This window comes from Ichthyophthirius multifiliis (genome assembly GCF_000220395.1).
Source record: "Ichthyophthirius multifiliis unplaced genomic scaffold scaff_1120509250224, whole genome shotgun sequence".
Classification (NCBI taxonomy): Eukaryota; Ciliophora; class Oligohymenophorea; order Hymenostomatida; genus Ichthyophthirius; species Ichthyophthirius multifiliis.
The window spans coordinates 49,358-72,076 of NW_004086960.1; the positions used below are offsets into that span (position 1 = coordinate 49,358).

General features: G+C 16.6%; 4 protein-coding genes across 4 annotated transcripts, besides 27 other annotated features; 3 read left to right on the forward strand and 1 right to left on the reverse strand. All coding sequences in view use genetic code 6, as the record gives it.

Annotated features, from left to right (window-relative positions):
* The first annotated feature begins 1,928 nt into the window (after window positions 1–1,928).
* Window positions 1,929–1,986: a microsatellite.
* Window positions 1,987–2,019: 33 nt separating this feature from the next.
* Window positions 2,020–2,089: a microsatellite.
* Window positions 2,022–2,076: a microsatellite.
* Window positions 2,022–2,089: a microsatellite.
* A 1,770-nt stretch (window positions 2,090–3,859) lies between these two features.
* IMG5_057350 (hypothetical protein) lies at window positions 3,860–5,650 on the forward strand (the record flags this gene model as incomplete). The annotated part of the gene is made up of 4 exons (XM_004037208.1): window positions 3,860–3,977; window positions 4,036–4,448; window positions 4,499–4,620; window positions 5,639–5,650. Coding segments are annotated over 4 exons (663 nt in total), but the record flags the coding sequence as incomplete, so codon positions are not given.
* Window positions 4,357–4,399: a microsatellite.
* Window positions 4,947–4,998: a microsatellite.
* Window positions 4,965–4,998: a microsatellite.
* Window positions 5,557–5,605: a microsatellite.
* Window positions 5,651–6,269: 619 nt separating the features above from the next.
* Window positions 6,270–6,300: a microsatellite.
* A 182-nt stretch (window positions 6,301–6,482) lies between these two features.
* Window positions 6,483–6,528: a microsatellite.
* Window positions 6,529–6,550: 22 nt separating this feature from the next.
* Window positions 6,551–6,642: a microsatellite.
* Window positions 6,555–6,592: a microsatellite.
* Window positions 6,599–6,640: a microsatellite.
* Window positions 6,643–7,050: 408 nt separating the features above from the next.
* Window positions 7,051–8,013, reverse strand: IMG5_057360 (hypothetical protein; the record flags this gene model as incomplete). Its single annotated transcript, XM_004037209.1, has 1 exon — window positions 7,051–8,013. One exon carries the CDS (start codon window positions 8,011–8,013, stop codon window positions 7,051–7,053), a length of 963 nt encoding a protein of 320 aa, XP_004037257.1.
* A 351-nt stretch (window positions 8,014–8,364) lies between these two features.
* Window positions 8,365–8,407: a microsatellite.
* A 961-nt stretch (window positions 8,408–9,368) lies between these two features.
* Window positions 9,369–9,453: a microsatellite.
* A 1,502-nt stretch (window positions 9,454–10,955) lies between these two features.
* Window positions 10,956–10,999: a microsatellite.
* A 507-nt stretch (window positions 11,000–11,506) lies between these two features.
* Window positions 11,507–11,564: a microsatellite.
* Window positions 11,565–13,670: 2,106 nt separating this feature from the next.
* Window positions 13,671–13,750: a microsatellite.
* Window positions 13,751–14,232: 482 nt separating this feature from the next.
* IMG5_057370 (ligand-effect modulator 3 LEM3 family protein, putative) lies at window positions 14,233–15,465 on the forward strand (the record flags this gene model as incomplete). Its single annotated transcript, XM_004037210.1, has 4 exons — window positions 14,233–14,290; window positions 14,432–14,887; window positions 14,943–15,233; window positions 15,305–15,465. The coding sequence occupies 4 exons, from the start codon at window positions 14,233–14,235 to the stop codon at window positions 15,463–15,465; spliced, it is 966 nt and encodes a 321-aa protein (XP_004037258.1).
* A 908-nt stretch (window positions 15,466–16,373) lies between these two features.
* Window positions 16,374–16,438: a microsatellite.
* A 163-nt stretch (window positions 16,439–16,601) lies between these two features.
* Window positions 16,602–16,631: a microsatellite.
* Window positions 16,632–16,736: 105 nt separating this feature from the next.
* Window positions 16,737–16,776: a microsatellite.
* Window positions 16,777–17,072: 296 nt separating this feature from the next.
* Window positions 17,073–17,126: a microsatellite.
* Window positions 17,127–17,729: 603 nt separating this feature from the next.
* Window positions 17,730–17,781: a microsatellite.
* Window positions 17,732–17,789: a microsatellite.
* A 185-nt stretch (window positions 17,790–17,974) lies between these two features.
* Window positions 17,975–18,029: a microsatellite.
* Window positions 18,030–18,032: 3 nt separating this feature from the next.
* Window positions 18,033–21,997, forward strand: IMG5_057380 (hypothetical protein; the record flags this gene model as incomplete). The annotated part of the gene is made up of 7 exons (XM_004037211.1): window positions 18,033–19,158; window positions 19,495–19,957; window positions 20,420–20,507; window positions 20,553–20,744; window positions 20,786–20,803; window positions 21,009–21,593; window positions 21,638–21,997. The coding sequence occupies exons 1-7, from the start codon at window positions 18,042–18,044 to the stop codon at window positions 21,995–21,997; spliced, it is 2,823 nt and encodes a 940-aa protein (XP_004037259.1). The 5' UTR covers window positions 18,033–18,041.
* A 39-nt stretch (window positions 21,998–22,036) lies between these two features.
* Window positions 22,037–22,106: a microsatellite.
* A 39-nt stretch (window positions 22,107–22,145) lies between these two features.
* Window positions 22,146–22,217: a microsatellite.
* Window positions 22,218–22,719: the final 502 nt, after the last annotated feature.

A 22,719-nucleotide genomic window follows, 5' to 3' on the forward strand; every position in this document is an offset into this window, starting at 1 on the left:
AAAAAAATAATTTTATTAATTTTCTATTATTTAAATTTATAATTGATTAACATTAAAATAAAAATAATTGATCTTTTTATTATATTAATAAATAAAAATATTCCATAATTACAAAACTTGAATTTTAAAAATTGTTTAAGCTTAACTTAATATAAATCTTTATTTTTATTAATTATGCCTAAATTCATAATAATTAAAAAAAACTAGAATAATATTTAAATTTTTATAGCAAATAAATGAAAAAATATAAAAATATTTTATATATAACAAAATTAAATAAAAAATTAATCATGTTTAATTCAAATAAAATTAATATATTATTTTTTATGAATTATATATATTAATGAAAAAATTTAGATATGTAATTAATATATAATAAAATAACTCATAATTATTAAATATTATTGAAAAATAATTCAATGAGATTTTAAACAATAATAATATAATGAAAAAATAAAATAAAATAAGACTATAACCAGAAATACTCAAATATTTAAGAATAATTTAATGTTTGAATTAAAATTAAAAATTTAAAACATAAAGGAATACTTATGAAATTTAAATTTTTTATGATAAATTAAAAAAAATAGTATAATATTTATATTTATTATCAAATAATAAAAATATTGAAATAAGTAATTTTAAGTTAATGTTTGAAAAACAAATAAAGACTATAATATTTAATAAATAATATAAAAAATATTATATTTGAATATTTATAAAAATGAAAATAACTTTTTTGCTTTAGGAGATTATACAGATTAAAAAGAATATAATATTTAATATAAAACAAAATATGATTAGTCTATTACTAATAAAATAAAATTAATCTTTTAAAATGTATTAGAATATATAAAAATTTAGTTATTTTTATTAAATATAACTTTTTTATTCATTAATAAATATGATGCTGAAACTTTAACTGACTTTCACTTTAAAAAATAATTAAAATTTTGTGATATATACAGAGATAAATTAAATAAAAATATGTTAAAAATAATAATTTTAACATTATTAATGCAAATGAAGAGCAAATTAATGAAAAATCTGAATAAAATTAGATGTATTAAATGCAAATTTCATATATAAACAACTTTGTTAAATTAATCTTCAGTAATTTGGGTTCCTTAATTTCTTTTTTTTCATATTTTTTTTCACTATAACTAAAATTATATTTAATTTTTTATTAACTTATTTGGCTATCTTAAACATTATGATAATAAACCATATTATTATTTAAACTAATAACCTGTAATAATCATATTTTAAAATAAAATAAAATGTTTAACAGTAACGTCTAAAAGAACATTTTTATAAAATTTAGGAATAATTTACAAAAAACTATTTCTACCAACTTTATCAAATAAATAATTATATTTATATTTATTTTACATATTTATATATTTTTTTTTATTATTTACATATTATTAATTATTAATTTTTTTTATTTTATTTTTTTTCAAAATTTTTTTATTATTTTTAATTTTAAAATTATATGTTTTATAAATTGAATTTAACTTTATTTGTATCTTTTTTTTTCTTTAATTAATTTATTATAATAATAATTTTTTAATAAAAAAAATTAATTAAAACTAAATATTTAAAAATAAACTTTTTAAACAAAATAAATATTTTTATTTTTTAATTTAAAAATTATTTTTTTAATTTAATAAATAATTAATTTTGACAATAAATATTTAATTTGTTATTATAAATTTGGTTTTTTTATTCCTTAATTTTTTTTATAAATGTCTATTTTATTATTTCAAATTTTAGTAATTATTTTTATTTATCTATTTCAAACAGCTATTTTATTAATTCTATAATATTTTATATAAATTAATTATATTTGAAATTGAAAGCATTATGTTATTCAAATAAATATACATATATTTGTATTTTTTTATTTTTATTTGTATTAATTTTAAAAATTTAATATTTGATATATAATTATAATATTTAATATATAAAATATATAATATTTGAATTGATTTAAAAAAAAAATGAAAAAAGAATTTTATTAAAATATATTAAATTATAATTATTATTAATATATAAAAATATTATAATTATAAATTTTTAAAAATATCAAATTTATTTAATTTTCCAATTTTCTTATTCTGATTTTTAAAATTTTTCAAAAACTATTTTTTTCCAAACAAAAATCATTATAATTGAATACATAGTACCAAAAATGACAAATAACTTAAAATCAATTATATCGAAAATATAACTTGAGATAGATTCTTACCAAGCGTATCCCAAATTCCAAAAAGAATTAAGAAATGTAATATAAGTACCTCCTATACTTTAATCACAAATTCTAAAAAAAAAGCAGATTTAGAAATACTAGGAACCGAATCAAGAATTGTCTTTCCAACATTATTAATCAAAATAAGGATTGTATAGAATTTTAATTATTCAAGTGTAAATTTATCAGCAATAAAATAAGTACTAATATTCCAAACGATATTTACAATAAAGAAATAATACCAAATAGTGAATTCTTTCTTTTATTGGTTAAATTATATTGACTTTATACTTAGCATTAATGTTATTGGTATCATAAATAACTACATTGTGGCCAATAAAGATCTTTCAAATCCTTTGTGTAATAGAAGTATTTCAGAAGGGACAATGATAAATATAATTCCAAATTCAGAAATTAAAAGAAAAATAACTAAATACATAATATTTTTGTTTTAAAAAAAAGTTTTATATTTATTAACATTAATTACATTTTTTATAAAAATTTTTTTTACTAATTTACATTATTCTCTGTAATTATATGGTCATTTTATAATTAATTATTTTCCAATATTTCTTCATATTAATTTTCGTTTGTTAAAAAACAAATCACAGTTGCCAAAAACAACAAAAAAGCCATAAAAATACACATAGAATATGGCGTTAGAATAGGTTTATTAACTCCAAAAAATCTTTTGCAGATATCCTCATCGCTTAAATAAATAAAAAATTAATAACTAATAATCCCTCCCAAATCGAATCCAAATGATTAAGCAAAAGATGCATAAACAGTATTTTATTCATGCAAAACTCTAATACTTAAACTATCAACTGAAATATCCTAAATTGTAATTAATAAAATACACAAAAAACCTGTATAAGTAATTTTATCAACTTATACATTTTCAATCCAAGACTCTATATTTACAGATATAATTAATAAAATTAAGACTATTAATAGTTAAGATGGTACTAAATAGGTTTTTCGCTTTCCAAATCTTTTGGAATAAAATGTATCCATAAATGGAGCCCAAATAAATTTTATACAATATGGACTTCCTATCATGTTTAAAAATGCTATTTATTCTCCTTTAATTTTTTTTACTTGGATTAAATAATTTCTTACGAAATCTAAAAAAAAATAGAATAATAAACCTTGTTGTAAGTATAAATATAATAAAAAAATAATATTTAAAATATCTTTTTTTAATAGCTTTTTATCTTATTATTATTATATTATTTTGTCATCTTATAATGTTGTTGTTTATACGCTTATTTATTAATTTTTAATTTCTTAAGTTGGTTCTTTATTTGATACTACTTATTGGATTTCCAACTGATTTATTTAAGGCATATAAACATTATTTTTTAACATTTTCTATATATAGTTTACAAATATTTTTTTAAAATAAATATATGAAAATTTATATTTTTTTTTTATATTATTATTTCTTAATAATTTAAAGATATAATATTTTATTTTTATGTATACGAAAAATAATAATTTTATACATATTCTATAAAAAAAAAAAATGTTAGACGAAAAATTAGAAGTATAAAAAATTTTTGATAGAATAAAACCATTTAACTTAAAGAAATAAAAATATATAAATGTAATAAATTTATTAAAGCATATAAGATTACTTTAAGAAATGGTTTTTTTAAAAAAATATATTGTTGAAATAGATGAGGAATCTTAAATAATTATTGATATAAAATCTGATTTAATTGTAATTTATTTAAAAAAAAAAAAAATCATTTATATAAGTTTTAGATTTTTAATATTAGGAAACAAAAATAGAATTAGATTAAATTTTTAAAGATATTTTAGAGGATGAATCTAAATAAGAAATTAGTCAAATTTATAAATAATTGGGAATTCTTTTATAAACTACATTGCGAAGAGTTGAACAATGTACATTTTTTAAAAATAAAAAAATTAAAAAATATTTTATTTTTTATAGATGAAAAAGAAGAAGTAGAAAGATTAAAGGCAGAATAAGAGGAAATAAAACTAAAAGAAGAAGAAGAATAAAAGAGAAAAAAAATTGAAAACGGAGATGAATCTGAATCTGAATAAGAAAATCAAGAAGAATAAGAAGAAAATTATAAAAATAATAAATAGATTTAAAAATAAGAATAAACTTAAAAAAAGCAACCAAATGTTAATGATTTATTTAAAATATAGTTAAATGAGAAAGGTATTTTTTTAATAAAAATTTAATAAATTTTTTAAATGAAAAAAATATAGATTTAACTTTAGAAAAAGAAGAAGATAACATGAAAGTTTATGAAGATTAACTTTTAAATCTATCAAAAAGTATGAAATAAATATCAATGGCAATGAAAAATAACCTAATTGAAGATAATGAAGTATTTAAAAAATCAAATACAAAAAAATATATAATAAAATTAAAGGTCTTAGATAGAATTATTAAAAAATAAGATACATCTTAAAAAAAAGTAAGGGATTATACATCAAAAATTGATGAATTTTTAAATAATAAATAACTAAGTTGGATCTAATTAATATTTTTATCTTTAATAAGTATTGGTTTAACTTTTTTTACTATTATTTTTATTCATATTTGGTGATTTATATTTAATAAATAAAAATTTATTTTTTAAAATTAACTTTTTATTTTCTTTTTAATTTAAAAAATATAAATTCTATTAATATAAAAATAATTTTTAATTAAATATTTAAATAATAATAAATATATATATAAATATATATATATATATATATATTTTATTTTTTATTTTTTTTTCTTTAATTTTTTTATATAAAAATAATGTAATTTTATTAATTATTTGTTTCTTAAGATTAATATAGTTATCAATAATAATTATTAAAGAATTAAATTCTTTAAACTGATTAAAGTTAATATTAAAATTTTGATTAATATATTGATAATTAATATAATAATTTATATATAATTAATAAAGATTAATTACTATTTACTTAATCTACAAGAATATAGACATCACCAAATACAAATTATATTTATACAGAATCGCCTTTACGTGGATTAAAAGAAGATATCAATAATGATTAATCTTTAAAATAAAAACAAATAAAACAAAATGTAAAAAGTTTGGATATTAGAATGCAGAAAATAGAAAATTATTTGATTAAATTAAATAAACAAGAAAAAAATAATTTTTCTAATGAAAACTGCAATAAATAGTAGTTTTTAGAACATCAAATTAAATTGTTAAGCTTTTAAATTAAATAATATGAACAAATACTTTTAGAAAAAAATAATTAAATAGAAAATTAAAAAAAAAAGTCTCAAAAATCAATTTTATTATTAATTAACGAAATTAATATTTTAATTGAATAAATTAAGTATTTATTTTTTAATCTTTATATTTTAAAAAAATATAGGATATAATATGAAGAGAAAAATATAATAAATTAATAAGTTTCATAATTATAGATATAACTTAATAAATAAATTTAATTAAACGAGAGTTAGTAAAAAGAAACTAAAAATAATGAGATGAGTTTGTTAATTTAATAAATTAAATAATTAGATAATTAACTTTAAGATGAAATATATCTAAATGAATAAAAAGAATAAAAAATAAAAGAATTAAGTGAAAAATTAAATCAAAAAAATATATTTTAAATCGAATAAGAATATGAAATAAAAGTTTTAATTAATGAAGTTAAAAATATAGATTAATAGGCTTAATATTATATATAATAATTACAAGAAAAGAATTAGTATTTTATTGACAATAAAATTTTAAAATAATAAATGGACTAATAAACTCAAGAAATAATTACTTTAATTTTTGAAGTTAAAAGACTAGATATTTCTTTATAAGAAAAAATAAATGAAATTTAATAAAAAGATAAACTAATTGAAGATTATTTATTAGATTCTTAAAATAAAGTTAATTTAAATAAAATTTAAAGTAATAATGATTCATAAATATTATGTCTCATTTAAGAAATTAAAAGAATGGATATTTTAATTTAGAATCAAATGTTAATTATTTAAGAAAAGGATAATATAATAAAAAAAATATAATAAAAAAAATTTTAATAATATAAAGATAACGAAAATTTAAATAATATTATTACAAATAATACTCTTTCTCATATAAAATAAGATGAAATTATTAAATAAAATAATTTAAAAGATTAAGAACTAGATTTTAAATTTATATAATAAATAAAAGAAATTGATAAAGAAATTACAATAAATAATCTTTTAAAAGATATAAAAATAATATAATAAATATATGATTAATAATAAAAATATATTATTGATTTGGAAGAAACAATTTTAATTTTAAATTAAAATTAAATTAAAAATTAATTAAAATTAAAATTTTCTTAAGAAAAAATTTAAAATAAAATTCATAAGAAAAAATTTAAAAATCATTTATAATTTACTAAATTAATTAAGAAAAAAATAAAGAAAATATAATTTTATGAAAATTAATTTTTTTAAGCAAATTAATGTAAATAATTAATAAAAGATGAAAAATATAATACATATTATGGTGAAATAAACTCTTATTCTTCTTGTATTAATAATAATTTTATTAAAAATAAGATTTAATTATGAATTTTTTTAAATATAATATCAAAGTTAATATATATAGAAAAAATTGTTTTATTTATATAAATTATGTATATATCTAAAATATTATTAAAATACTATTTGTTTCATTAATATAATATTTATATAAAATTAAATAAAAAAACAAAACAGAATAATTAATTAAATTAATAAAAAATCTTAAAGTTTATATTTACATATAATAATTTTTTTTCAAAAATACTCATTCTTTAAGTTAATTATCCATAAAATCTTAATATAACATCATTGTTTCTTTATCGAGAATATTATAAGCAATAACCAACGGTTTAAGACTCTAAACATTCGTAACTCCCGAATTCTAATTAAACTTCTCGTTCAAAACTTCCAAAATATTGATCCAATCATCTTTTTCTTCAAAATTACTAATAGCATTAATTCTATCTCTAATTTCTTCCATTTTGTTGGTCGTCCAATTTGCCAAAATCTTTTCGAATATAATTCTTACCTGAAGTTAATTTTAAATTCCCAAGTATTTGTCTTACGCCTCATCTGTAAAAAGCTCATATTCTAAACTAACAATTGCAAATTTATCAAAAGAAAAATTTTTTTCTCCTTCATCAAAAATATCCGCATTATCCTCAAAAATCTAAAAAAGTTGAAAATCATCAAACTTCTCAGGCTCAATATGTCTATTTAATAAACTCCATTCCTAAAAATTACACTTTCTGTTTCCATCCAAATCACATGCATTAAAAGCGTTTATTACATACTACTTAGCCCTATTCACTAGTATAGAATACGTAATCAACAGTCTATACATAAAACTGTCAAAATCAATCACTAAAACTTTATTATTGTCTAAAAATTTCATTTATTCGAAATCTTTTTTCAGTTCTTGGCTTTCATCAGCCTTCATCCTAGAGTCTCCAAACTATGAAACATAATGAATAGCCTTTATATAAGGCACTAATAACCTTTATTCATTTTCAAATGCTGTATAATGAGTGCCAGCATTAGAAACATTAAGAATAAAGTCTAGAACATCTATATATTTATTCAATTATTCTAAGTTATAATTCTATTGCTAATCATATAATTATAAAAACTTTGCAAACATATTAACTCTAAATATAGATCTGTATTTTTTTGTCGAAAGTACCAAGATTAGGAATTTTTAATCTGCTATTTTTTTAATTGCATACATTTGACTATAATAATTATAGCAATAGTTCGAAAACTCTATGTCTTTAAAATTACTATTTTCCTTAGTTTAATTTAATCTTTCGGAATAAAGTATATTTATTTGTTTCAATAATGTTTTTATTGTCATATAATTGTTAAATTTAGCTATTTTTGCTTCTTTAGCTTTTTCAACAATTTATTTCCCAACATTAATATTTTTTTGAAATTCGTATTATATATTAATTTTTCGGCCTAATTAAAAAGCTTAGTTTTGTGGATTTCCCGCTTTTCGGACTTTTTAAGGTTTACGAAGAATTTCTTCTATTAATATGGGTTCGTTAGTATTTATAGAATTCTTTTTATTTTTTTAGTTATTGTGTTCTTCTATTTATTAATTGAGTTTTTCTATTTCTTAAATATATTGATTTTTTTCGGAGTTCGTTTTTATTAAAAGCTCCTATATTTAAATTTCTAATAATTCTATTTTTTCTTCTTTCTATTCTTTTGAAGTTTTTTCTAAAAAATGGTTTTTTTATAATGTATTTATTTATTATAATAAATCTTGTACTTGTTCGTTTAAAACTTTATTTTTATTTTAAGAAATTTTATAGATTTCCATTAGTTTTTCTATTTCAGATTTATTTTAAACTGCAGTAATTTTCAATCGGGCTTCTTTTAATATATTTTCGACATTTTCTTCATTTAAAACTTCAATAAAAAAATTCAATTTCCATTTTTTATTGTTTTCCTGTTAATTTTACCTTAAAAACTCTTTTATTTTCTCACTCATTAATTTTTCTAAATGTAAACTTAATTATTTTACAGGATTAAAAATATGCAAGACATTAAAATTAAGTTTTTTCCTTTCCAAAGCTTTATTTTCTGATAATTATTTTCTTTTTTCATTAAAACTATCATCATCTTCATTTTCACTTTAAGAATCCGAATTACTTGAAATTTCATTTTTATCATATTTCGGAATATCTTCTTAACTTTTCGAAAAAATATCCATCTATTATTTATATTTAAAAAACTCTGCTAATTCATAAAACTGTACATTATCTTACATTATCTCATCAAACTTAAATTCCAATAAATTCAACTTCGTTTATATTCCTTAATTTTACATATACATATCCCTTAACTCTTAATCTGTATTTGTTTCTTGATTTACAATTTTAACCATATTTTCATTATTAACGATAATAGCATTTAATTAATCCATATTGCCTAAATCTATATTATTTTCAGCGATTTCTAAAAAAAAAATATTATCTTTTTCATCTTAAAAAGACATATCATTATCACTATTATATTCTATATTTTAAATTATATCATCTTATTTTATTAAATTGTTTTATTTTGAAAAATTTTAAATATTATTATTATTATTATTATTATTATTATTATTATTATTATTATTATTATTTTTATTATTATTTTTATTGTTATTATTGTTATTTTTTATGTTGTTGTAATTATCGTTGTTGTTGCTTTTTCTAACACTGTAAAAATCTTATATTTATTTTATTTATTTTTCTTTTTCTTAAAGTTTTTCTTTTAAATAAATATATACTTTTTAATATTTTTAAAGTCTTTCTTTATTTTTATTTAAATAAATTATTTAATTTTTTAAATTTTAGTTTATTTCGTTAAATTTTATATCTTTTTTTTCTAATTCATATTTCATATTATCAATTTCTTCATTTTTTTTTTGAAATAATTTTTAAGATTTATCTTAAAAATTTTAATATTTTTATATTAAAACTTATTTATCATTATCTTTTTCGTTTTTTTAAATTTCTAATTCTTATTAATAGTAATCTTTTATGTATTCAAAAAATTACTCAAAAAGTTCATATCTTTCTATACAAATATCTTTTAATTAACGTGATAATTCTTCTTTTGTAAGAGTAATAATTTAAAAATGAATTTTATGATGATTGTCAATATTTTCTTTATTTTCTAGATTATTTAATTATTTTATTTATTAAAACCAATCCAAGTATTACTTATATTAATTTCTAGCTTTTTTAAAAAATTTATTTTATTCAATATATTTTAAACAAAAAAATTGTATTTTTTCGTTTTTTACTTTAAAAGTTTTATTCTGAAAAAGGTTTATGAGAAATTAGTTATTGTAGATTTTTTTAAAGTATGAGATTTTTTTCATTATTTTTTAAAATTTCTGGTTTAAAAAATAATTTAGTTGTTTATTATTTCTTTTAACTTTAATAGCCTTAAATTGGATTTTTTTTATTTTTAGAAAGTAACTAATTTACTCTTTGAGAAATATTTAAAATTTTTTAAGACTTAAATTATAAATTTTCTTGTATTATATTTGTATTAAATGCGAAAGAAGTTAAAGTTTAATTTTTTTGCTTAGTCTTTTTCTTCTAAGAATCTAAAAATAAAATGTTTAATTATTCAATTTTTTCTTTTAAATTGCTAGTTTTATTATTTCTTTTTATTGTTTTTTGAGATGAAGAAAAAAAATAAAAATTGTCATTTGTTATTTTCTTAGGGTTACATGGAGATAATTAAAGGTCGTCTTTTTAAATTTTGGGTTCATTTTTTATCCTAAATTCGGGTGAAGTTTAATTATTTTTTTATGTAGATTTTTTAAAATTCAAATCTGGAACTGTTTAGTATACTTTACTTACAAAAAATCTATTTATTGCCTTAACTGAAGTGCATCTTTATTATAAAATTAAATTATTATTCATTTATTTAGTTTTAAATTATATTTATTATTTTATATATTAAAATATTTAATTTTTTATTTTATTATTAGTTTAAAAAATATTAATTTTAAAATAAAATTTTTTATTAAATTTATTATAATTAATATTTATAAATAATAAAAATAATCATATTATATTTTTTCTTATTTATATTCAAAAATTATACAAAATTTGAATATATTTTAAGCATATATATTATTAACAAAAATTATTTAGTTTAATATATATATATATATATATATATATATTTATATATATATATATTATTTATCTAAAATTATTTAATAGTTTTTTATGTAACAAAATAAAAACATTTAAAAAATATATTTTTTGTGAAAAAAGTAAACATGTTTATATCTATAAATACAATAATAAATATATGTATATAATTTCTAATCATTATTAATACTAATCATTTTGGCTTTTTTAATCTGTTTATTTTTGATTATTTTGCTTATTTTTATCCTCTTATTTATCTTTATAATCAATTAACTCAAGACCGCATTTAGATAATACTTCAATTAGTTTTTAATTCAATTATTGCTTTTCTTAATTTTGTTATTTAATATCATCATTTAATTTTTCTAAATCATTTAATGTATCTTTATGTTATTTTAATAATTCTAAGTATTTTTTTTATTCTTTTAAATTTTTATTCATAATTTTTTTGTTTGTTTTCTAATTTATAAAAATTCATTAATAAATAATATTTTTTAAAATAAAAATTATTATTTTTACTTCCATTTTTATTAAAAATATCTTAGTTTTAAAATATAATAATAATATAAAAATTATATATAATAAAAAAAAAAATTTTATAAATAAAAAATATGTAATTTAAATATTATAATTTAATAAAAAATATATTATAAAGAATATTTATTAATATAAAATACATATTATCATAATTAAAATAATTCATTTAATTTAGATTTTATTACATTTTAGATAATATTTTTATCATTCTCAACAAATTTCTTAATAAACTGTTTAGTTTTATAAAAGTTGTTTTGCTAATAAAAGTTTTTATTTAATAAAAAAAGCGTCTTAACAATAATTTAAAGAATATTAAGCTATTAAATATCTTAATAAGACAAGAACTATTTATATTTTTATAAATAAATTTATTAGAAAAATTCCACTAAATTTAATTCTTATTAAAAATTCAATTATTTATATTAATTAATAAGGCTAAAATATATCAAACTAGAATTTTATTAATCCGATTTATTATCTTCTAAAACTTTTCCTAAAAACTCACAAATTTATACAATATTCATTTAAAAAAACTTAAAATACAACAGAAAATAATCCCCAATAAAACAGCCTAAATTAAAATTAGTAATTTTCAAATAATTTTTTATAAAAAATCCAAACTAAAATATTAAATTTCCATAATTAAAAGCCATTTCTGGTTAATAAAAGAGATTTTTACTATAATTACTAAGATAAATAAGAAATATAATTTATTATAAATTCGGTTCTAATATATTTTTATTCAAATCCGAAAAACAATAAATAAATTCGAAAGCAGTTTCTTTATCTTAACTATATAAATTTGCCAAAATAAAGTAATAAATTTATATATTATTCATAAAACCTAACACCTTTTCCTTCAAAACATCCTATATGTTATTTTTATTAATAACTTTATACTTCTAATTAAAATTTTAAAAAAGTTTATAAACATTATCTTCAATTTTAACATTTAATTTTGCTTATTAAATTTTATTTAAAATCAAATTCGATTTCTACTATTCCTACTATTCTTTCTATCTAGAATTATTATATAATTTTCCTTCCAAATCAACCAAAACTTCTTAAACTTAGTCTCCTTAAAAAGTATTAATAAACTCATACAAATACTTATCAAAAATAATATCCGAAACATAGATTTCTTTCTTACAAGTAGTACAACTCCATCTTTTATTAGTTAAACTTTCACTATATATATTCATATATAGAAAACTCTTTAAATCTTAACATGTGTAATGATTACAATTTTTTCCTCTAAAAGGCCTATATTTAATTTTTATATATACACATATTTTTAAAAAATTTAATATTTTTCACCATTTTATAACTTATTATGTGATAAAATCTTTTAGACACAAGTGAAATTCTACTTCAGCTTGTTAGGCCCAGTATTTATATTGGATAATGAAATAATCTCTCGTATATGGTTAGTTAAGTATAATTTCTTAAAGAACAAAATTAAATCCGTTTATGCGAACTAAAATAATTCCTATAATTAAATTTTGTATTGTAAAGTTTCTATCTTCAATTAAATAATAACTAAATTTATTTCTTCCTTTATTTGAAATATCTCCTTTTTCACAAAAACAAATGTTATCAAAGCAATAACTTTAAAGTGCTTCATTTATTTTAATAACAATATTATCTGAAGGCCACATATAATATTAAGTTTTGTAATCTGCCTGCTCTTTAAAGTAATCTAATTTTGCACAAAAAATTCCAAGTTAAATATTTTCATCTTATTTTAAAGAATTTATCTACTATTCAGTTAATCTAAAATTAACATATTCTTATATTTCTTATACTCTTTTTAAATATACTTTAGGACCATATATATACTCGATTTAATTTATTATAGGTTAATTTATTTTTATTCGACAGTTTATACACGCAAACTTTATATTTAATACTTTTTGTGGTATATTATGGAGATTATAACATTATATATGTGAATTTTGTTTACAATGAATACACTATATTAATTACTGTTATTAGGTTGAATATTAAGTATTTGCGATTGAACAGATTATACATTGTGCTTGTTCTTATAATGGTTTTTTATCTAACAATTACTATAAGGCATTTTTCATATTAATTGCTTATATTTTTATTTTATTAATTTTTTTTAATATAGATATTTATTTGAGTTTATTAATTAAATTTTTATAATTTTTTTAGCAAATATTTAGGGTTTTTATAATATTTTAAAAATTATAAATAAATATTTAAGTTTTTAATAATATTTTAAAAATTATAAATTTGGTTTAAAATATTATAATTATATAATAATAAAATATAATATAGACCATGTAAATGATATATAAATAAAAAATCTTATTTAATAAATTATGTATATAAATGAATAATAAATTATTATATATTAAAATAAAATTTAAACATTAAAAATTTAATGCATATAAGAATATAAATAAATTACAATAAAATTGATTTAAATAATTTTTTATCTATTTTCATTATTATTTATAAATATAAATATTTATTTCATAATTTTTTTTAAAAATATTAAAAGTAAATTATATATATTATATTAGTATATTTTTTAATAAAAAATAATATTTTCATAAAATAACATATAATTTTAAATGGACTAAGAATTAGTTGAATCTAACAATTTTAATAAATCTAACCATGAATATAGGTATTCTGAATAAAGTGCAAATATCCATATAAAAAATATGTCCGAATAAAATTAAATATATACATAAGAATAAGAATTAATAATGAGTTAATGGAAAGGTTCGAATAAATTAAAGGCTGGAATTTTATATATTCTTGCAGGTAAAAAAGCAAAATTAAACTTTTTAAAAATAATATAAAAAATTATTTATTTTTTTTTTAAAAAAAAACAATATGCTTAATTTTTTTTATAAACAAAAAAAATTGTCAACAAATTTATTTAAAAAATATAAAAAAATTAAGGTCTTTATTTATTAATAGCAGGAATAATATTTGCAATTAAAAACAATGAAGCTTATGAATACAGAGTTGAATATAGTTCACTTGAAAATTGTAGTCCAAAAGCTGAAACTTGCTCTTTTTAAATAAATTTAGACTAAGATTTGAATCCTCCAATTTTTATACATTACGAGTTAAAGAACTTCAATTAAAACCATCAAATATATTTGGATAATTTTGATAATAGCTAAGTTTATTAAAATTCAAATTAACCTTCTAATCCAAATTAATGCACCGGTTTTAAAACAAATAAAGAAATAAATAAAAAGCTATTGAAAATTTAAAATTGGGAAAATAAACATTATGTACCTGATGAAAATAAAATTATAATGACAAACATGAATAAAAAATTACTTCTTTCTACTTAATTAGATGACGTTGCTATTCCTTGTGGATTGAGAGCTTTTACTTATTTTTAAGGTTTTTTTCTTTTTTTTTTTGTTATCAAAAACATTAAAAATAATTAAATGTAAAGATACTTATTAAATTTAAAGTCTATAAGATGGTGAAATAATTAAAATTTAAAATAAAAATATTGCTTGGGAATATGATAGGAAAAATATTAAAAATACTAAAAATCCTGAAAAACAATGGATTGATATGGAAAACGGTTTTTTATAAATAAATTTATGTATTAATTTATTTTTACAAAAAGAGCATTTCTAAAATTGGATTAGACCTTCAGGATTATCGAAATTTAAAAAACTTTGGGGAAGAATAGAACAGAAATTGACTAGTGGATAATATAAAGTTACAGTATAAAATTGTAATACTATTATTTGCAATTATATAATAATAAATTTAATTTTTTAAAAAAATATTTAAATAAATACATAGAGTTTAATGTTTCTTTGTATGATTCTACTAAATCGTTCCTTTTAGGAACTGTTAATTCAATGGGAGGTAAAAATATAGTTTTAGTCATATCACATTTAGTTTCTGGCTCTATTATATTCGTTTTGGGTTTATTCTTTTTAGTTTATCATTTTAAAAAATGAAAAAAAATTATTAAAGTTAATATATATTATCAAAATAAAATAATTTGTATATTTAAAAATTAATTTTTTATATTTTTTTTATTATTATAATATATATATCAAAATTTAAATATTATTTTATCTACATGATTAATTTTATTTAACATTTTTTATAATAAGTTCTTTATTTACTAAAATTATATTATAATAATAAAAGTATTCATTTTATCTATTTTGTATTAATTTTAATGTAAAATATTTTTTTTTTCTTTTTAATTGTTTTTTAATTATTTTTTATTTCTATATTTATTAAAACTAATAAAAAAGATATAATACTACTTTGATTTTTAAAATAACTTTAATTATCAAATATGAAATTAAATTTTAATAAAAAATAACTATAAATTTTTTAAAAAATATAAATATATTATGAATTTATAAATACACTTTTAAAAAATGAATAATTAAAATAAATATGATATTAAATTTTTATTAATCCTTAAAGTTTGTAAAGATTCAATACTTTTAATGATTTATGATATTTTTTAAACAATAAATAATTTTTTTCTCTCAAATATAATAATAATAGTTAAAAGTAAATAAGTTTCTTAAAAAATGTGATTACTAAAAAATAATATTTTTTTTTTATTAAAATTTTTATTTAGTACATAATTCTTGTTAGTTAATTCTAATATATAAAAATTAAGCGGTAGGATAAAAAAATATACATATACTTTATAATTTAATTAAATATAAATATATATTTTTATATAATTATAGATGAGTATGTTATGTCATATAATATTATAAATGTAATAATTAGATTAAAAATACAAGCTATTTATTTTTTAATTAGATATTACATTATAAAACTTTAATAATGAATTAAATTATTGGAAAGAATTAAATTAAAAATTCTAAAAATAATAATATAATATATATACATATATATACATATACATATACATATATATAATTATATATACATATATATTTAAATAAAAATTTTATATAATTAATATATTTATTTAACCTTTATTATATTATATATATATTAAGATAAAATTTATATTAATATTATATATAATAATCATATTTATATTTATTATTTCAATCATAATATTATTAAATTTATTTTTTAAGATATATCATTATAATTTTTATATTATTTTTTTTATTTTATTTTTATTTTAAAATTTGAATATTATTAATTTAATTTACAACATATTATATTAATATAATTATTTATCATAATAAATCTTAATTTAACCTAATTGTTAATTATTATTAAGTAATATTTTTTTTCAATATATTTATTTAATATATTTTTTTTTATTAAATAAAAAAATTAATATAATTTATAATATTTAAGAAAATTAAAATATTCAATTATAGTAAAAAAAAAAATATGTTTTTTTATTTATTTATATAGTTTGTAATTATAATATTTTCAATTTTGTTTTTAAATATGTATGAATATCTTTGAATTTTTTAATTTTAGATTTTATAATTTAAAAAGGTTTATTTTAAGAATAAATAAATAAAAAGATTTTTTTTAATAATTATTACCACTTAATTAATAATTTATAAAAACAAAATTAAATTAACATAAAAATTAGAAGTAAATTTATATATATATATATATTTTTATATATATATATGTATATAATAATTTATATATAGAGTTTAATATATTTTTTGTTTACTAATTATATATTTATGAATGTTATTAAAATCGATTTTAAATATTAAAAATTTATTTATTATTAAATAGATTGATGTTACCAAAACTTGTATTTCTTCTTCAATTAAATTATTACATTCTGATAGTCGTAATTAATTTAAAATTATAATTTGTTTGATTAAATTAACAATTTAGAATATTTATTATAAAAAAATATGTATTAAATCTATGTATATAAAACTAGCTTTATTATTTAATGTATAAATGAATAGTACTAGTTTAAAGTTGTAATTAAAAATTAATCTGTCAATTTTCATAGGGTTATTTATTCTTAAATAAAAGAAATAATATTTAAAGAAACTAATATAAAGTAATGGTTATTTAAATGTAAAGAAATGATAAAAGTTTATGAATTTAAATAAAAATGAAAAAGAGAATTAAAATAACATTTTTCAAAACAAAATAAAAATAAAAATTTAAATTTTTTTTTATATACAAAAGATGATTTATATATTAACTAATAATAGTTTTTTTGTTTTTTTTATTATAAATAAAAAATACTTTTTCTAATTTTATTATATATTTAAAAAGAATTAAATAAATATATATATATATATATATATATACATTTATATATACATATACATATATATGTACATATGATAATTTAAAAATATATATTTTTTTTTAAATAGAATAAATTAAAAAATATTTTATGTTATTTTTATATATATCTTAGCAATAATTTTTGACACATGATTTTTTGGCGCTAAATATATAAGAGGAAAAAAGTATTTTATATTGAAAAAATTAAATAAAATAAATAAAACCATAATATATATATTATATTTTTTTTTTTTTTTAAAGATTAATTATTTTATTATTTTTTTAAAAAAAAATTTAAATATAGAAAATGTCTCAAAGAGTCACTAGATCAAGAATTAAACCTTCGGAAGATAAAGATTAAGAAAAAAACGATAAAAAAAAAGCTTAATCACAATAACCAGATAAAAAAACTGTAAAGAAATAACAAAAGTAAGCACATGCTGATAAAAAAAATGAAGAAACAAAAAAAGATCTCCAAACTAACGATAAGAAATCTACCAAAAACAGTAATAATAATTAAGAAGACTTAAAAAAACCTATTAGAGGACGTAAGCCTTAAAAAGATACAGACAACCAAAAAGACAACAAAAATTAAACTAACATTTCTTAAAATCGTTAAGATGATTTAAAAAAAGTGAATAATAATAACACTTCTAATGGAAAAGCAAAAAAAGGCCGAGGAACTAGTAAAAAAGATATAATAGATTCTTAAACGAAATAATAAAAAAAAGATTAAAATGAAAACGACAAAACAAATGGAAATAATTAAACTAATGGAAAACAATAACCAGATACTAATAATAAAGGAGATAAAAAATAAGAAGACGAATCCAAAAATATAATTAAAAAAGTAATTACTGGTGTAGCTCCTTTAGATGAATATTGTCTAAATAAAAACTTGCAAGTATACTATGACAAGTAAAAAGTATACGATGCAAAACTAAACTAATCAAACGTGACTGCTAATAACAATAAATTTTATGTAATATAACTTCTCAAAGATAAAGCTACTCCTTCTTCTTTTTATGTATTCAATAGATGGGGAAGGGTAGGTGTTCCAGGACAAAATTGCCTAAAAGGACCTTTTAGTGAAGAATAGGCTAAAAATGAATATGAAACGAAACTAAGAGAAAAGACAATAAAAGGGGACTATAGAGTTTTAGATATGGACTATGGTAATGATATATAGGATGAAAAATAAAAAGAAGACAAAATGGATAAAGACGCTGTAAATTCGACTCTGCCCCTTCCACTAAAAAATCTAATTCAATTAATTTTCGATATGAAAATGATGAATAACTAAATGAAAGAAATCGGATATGATTGCAAAAAAATGCCTTTAGGAAAATTATCTAAAGACAATATTTCGAAAGCTTATAATATGTTAAAAGAATTATATACTGAAGTAGAAAAAAAAAAACCTAGTAAACTATTATTGAATAACTTTCCAATGATTTCTATTCGTATATTCCTCATGATTTTGGTTTCTAAAATATGTCTAATTTTATCCTAAATACACCCAAAAAAGTAAAAGAAAAACTTGAAATGTTAGAATCTATTTAAAATATTTAAATTGCTACAAGATTAACGGAAAACTAGATAAATGAAGACTCTGACGTAAATTTAATTGAAGAAAATTACAAAAGACTTAAATGTATTACCAAGCCCATAACATGTCACTAAAAGCTTGACTTAATCTAAAAATTCATAACACAAACTCACACTAAGACACACAATTAATATTAACTAACTGTTATTAGATGCTTTTGAACTTTAAAAGGAAGGTGAAGATGAACGTTTTACGAAAGATTTACATAATAGAATGCTTTTATGGCACGGTTCCCGTTTAACAAATTATGTAGGAATTATTTCCTAAGGTTTAAGAATAGCTCCGCCAGAAGCACCTGTTACTGGTTATATGTTCGGAAAAGGAGTTTATTTTGCTGATATGGTGAGCAAATCAGCTAATTATTGTTTCACAAATAAATAAAATAATATTGGTTTGATGCTATTATGTGATGTTGCCTGTGGAAATTTCAATGATAAATTATAAGCGGATTATTATGCTTCCAATTTACCTCCTGGAAAACATAGTACTAGGGGTTTGGGTAAAACAGCACCACTAGAAGGTTCTTATATAGATCATGAAGGATGCAAAATTCCGATTGGAGAAGGATAAGATTAGAAAGATTAAGGAAAATAATATTCACTTTTGTATAATGAGTATATTGTTTATAATGTTAATTAGATTAAAATGAAATATTTGCTAAAACTTAGATTTGATTATAAATATTGAAATACTTTTTGTTTTTAAGCGAAAAATTTTAAATATTTATTTTATTAATTTTTATAGTTTATTTCTTTATTATATAAATATTTTTTTTTTTTTTAATAAATGGTATTAAATTAAAAATCTAAAATTATATTTGTTAATTTTTAATAATTAAATATATAATAAAAAAAAATGAGTCAAGAAGAAAACAATTAAAATAACATATTTAAATTAAATAAAAAGCTTAAATCAAATGATAAAAAGTTAAATGCTTAAATTAAAAAAAAGAAATTCGTTAATGAATAAACATAAAGATATTCTAAAATAAACAGCATTTTAAACCATGAATAAAAAGGGTAAGCAAATGAAAAAAAAAAAATAAACTAATAAATACATTATTATATAAATAAAAGCTATTTAGAATCAGAAGGAATGGAGAAAACATTAGCATTTAAACAACAATAATTAAAAGCTCTTCTTCCTATATAAAATGCTGACAAAGTATAAAAATATTTATTAAATATATTTAATTTATATTAAAAATAGATATTTGATTTAAAACTTGATTGGGGAAAATATTCTATTGATTATAATAGAAATGGTACACATTTATTATTAGGTGGTTCAAAAGGTCATTTAGCCGTATTTGACTGGCGTTAAAAAAAGCTTAATTGTGAAATACAAGTAAAAGAAACAGTAAATGATGTAAAATTTTTACATGACGAAAGAATGTTTGCTGTAATAACTAAAAAAAAAAAACAAAAATTTATTATATAAAGGTTGCCTAAAAAAGATATGTATATATCTATGATAATAATGGAATTGAATTACATAAACTAAAACACATTTAGAACCTTCTTATATAGATTACATGCCTTATCATTCAATTTTAGTCTCCGCAAGTCGTTTAGGTTTTTTAAAATATCACGATACATCCACTGGTTCAATAGTTGCAGGTAATAAAAAAAATATAAATTAAAAAAAAAAAAAAAAAAAAAAAAGAAATATAGAATGAAGAACAGAGACCCTTAATGCCTAAAACTAAATCCTTATAATGCCATAAGTTGTGTAGGTGATAATAGAGGTTGTGTTTCTATGTATTCACCTAATACAAGTGAACCATTAGTAAAAATGCTTTGCCATAAAGGGACTGTAAATGCAATTTCGTTTGATAGAAGAGGCTATAATATGGTAACTGCGGGTACTGATGGATAATGGAAAGTTTGGGATTTGAGAACTTATAAAGTTTTACATGAATATTTTGCACCTAATACTCCTTCTAAACTAGATATTTCTTAATCAGGAATTTTGGCTTTGAGTTATGGGTCTAGGGTACACTTATGGAAAGATTGGCATATTTAAAAATAAAAATAACCTTATATTAAGCATGAAGCATTCTCTTATAATACTGTAACTGATTTGTAATTTATTCCTTATGAAGATTTTCTTGGAATTGGAATAAATGGAGGATATTAAAGTATTGTTGTTCCAGCAGCCGGGGAGGCTAACTTTGATGCATTTGAAGCAAATCCATATTAAACTAAAAAATAGGCAAGGGAAGCTACTGTTTAAAGACTTTTGGAAAAAGTTTTTTTTTTTATTTTAATATTTTTTTAATTAATTTTTTGTAGATTCCTAGTACAACTATTAGTTTGAATCCTAATAAAATTGGAACAGTAGATACTGCAAGCAAATAAGTTATTGATGCTGAGGAAAAGGCAGAAAGAGAGGCTAAAGAAAAAAATTAAATTAAAAAGAAAAAAAATAAAATGAGAGGAAAGAATAAAACTGGTAAGGTGGAAGCAAAAAAATAATTCGAAAAATAATAAGATAAAAGAGAATAATTAAAAGAATAAATTAATATTAAGATGAGAGTTAAAAATGCAGAAAAAGAAAAGAAGGTTAAAGAACTAGATGTACTTAATAAATTGGATAATTTTGGAGAATTCGATCCTATGTATGCAATAAGAAAATAAAGAAAAACTTAATGATTTAAATATTTTTAAAAATAACTTTTAATAAAATATATTTTTTAGTTTAAAATTTTTTTATTATATTTTAATTTAATTTTTTAATATTTAATTTAAAATTTCTTTATTAAGATGCTTATATAAAATAAAAGTAAATATAATTAATATGAAATATTTATATTGTTTTTATTATAAATATTAATTATCATTTTATATATTTAAATATTAATATTTTTTTATTTTTATTTTATAGTGTATATAAATTAAAGATGATTATACAAGATATTAATTTAAATATAAACAAAAAAGGCTAAACAAACTTTTATGTTTAAAAATATTATAAAGTATGGGAATCAGGAAACCAAATATTTTGCAAAGGTTTTATTTTTTCTGGGTAAATATATATATTTAAATAAAAAAAACTAACATTTTGTAAAAAAATAAAAAAATTATATTAAAAAAATAAAAAATAGTTCAGAAAATTAAAAATTCTGGATTTCATTTATTCTAACTAATTTTCCTATTGTATTAAATTATATACTTACAATTCCAGTAATTCAAAAATCATATATTTATTAATAATAAAAGAATATTTTATTTTTAAAAGTTTTTAAAACAATAAAATTTAATTGTAGGAATTGTATTTTTAATAATTTTGCATATATCCACAAATATGTTTATGTTTTTGGTTAATTTAACAGACCCAGGAATAATTCAAAGAATAGTAATATTAAAAAATATAT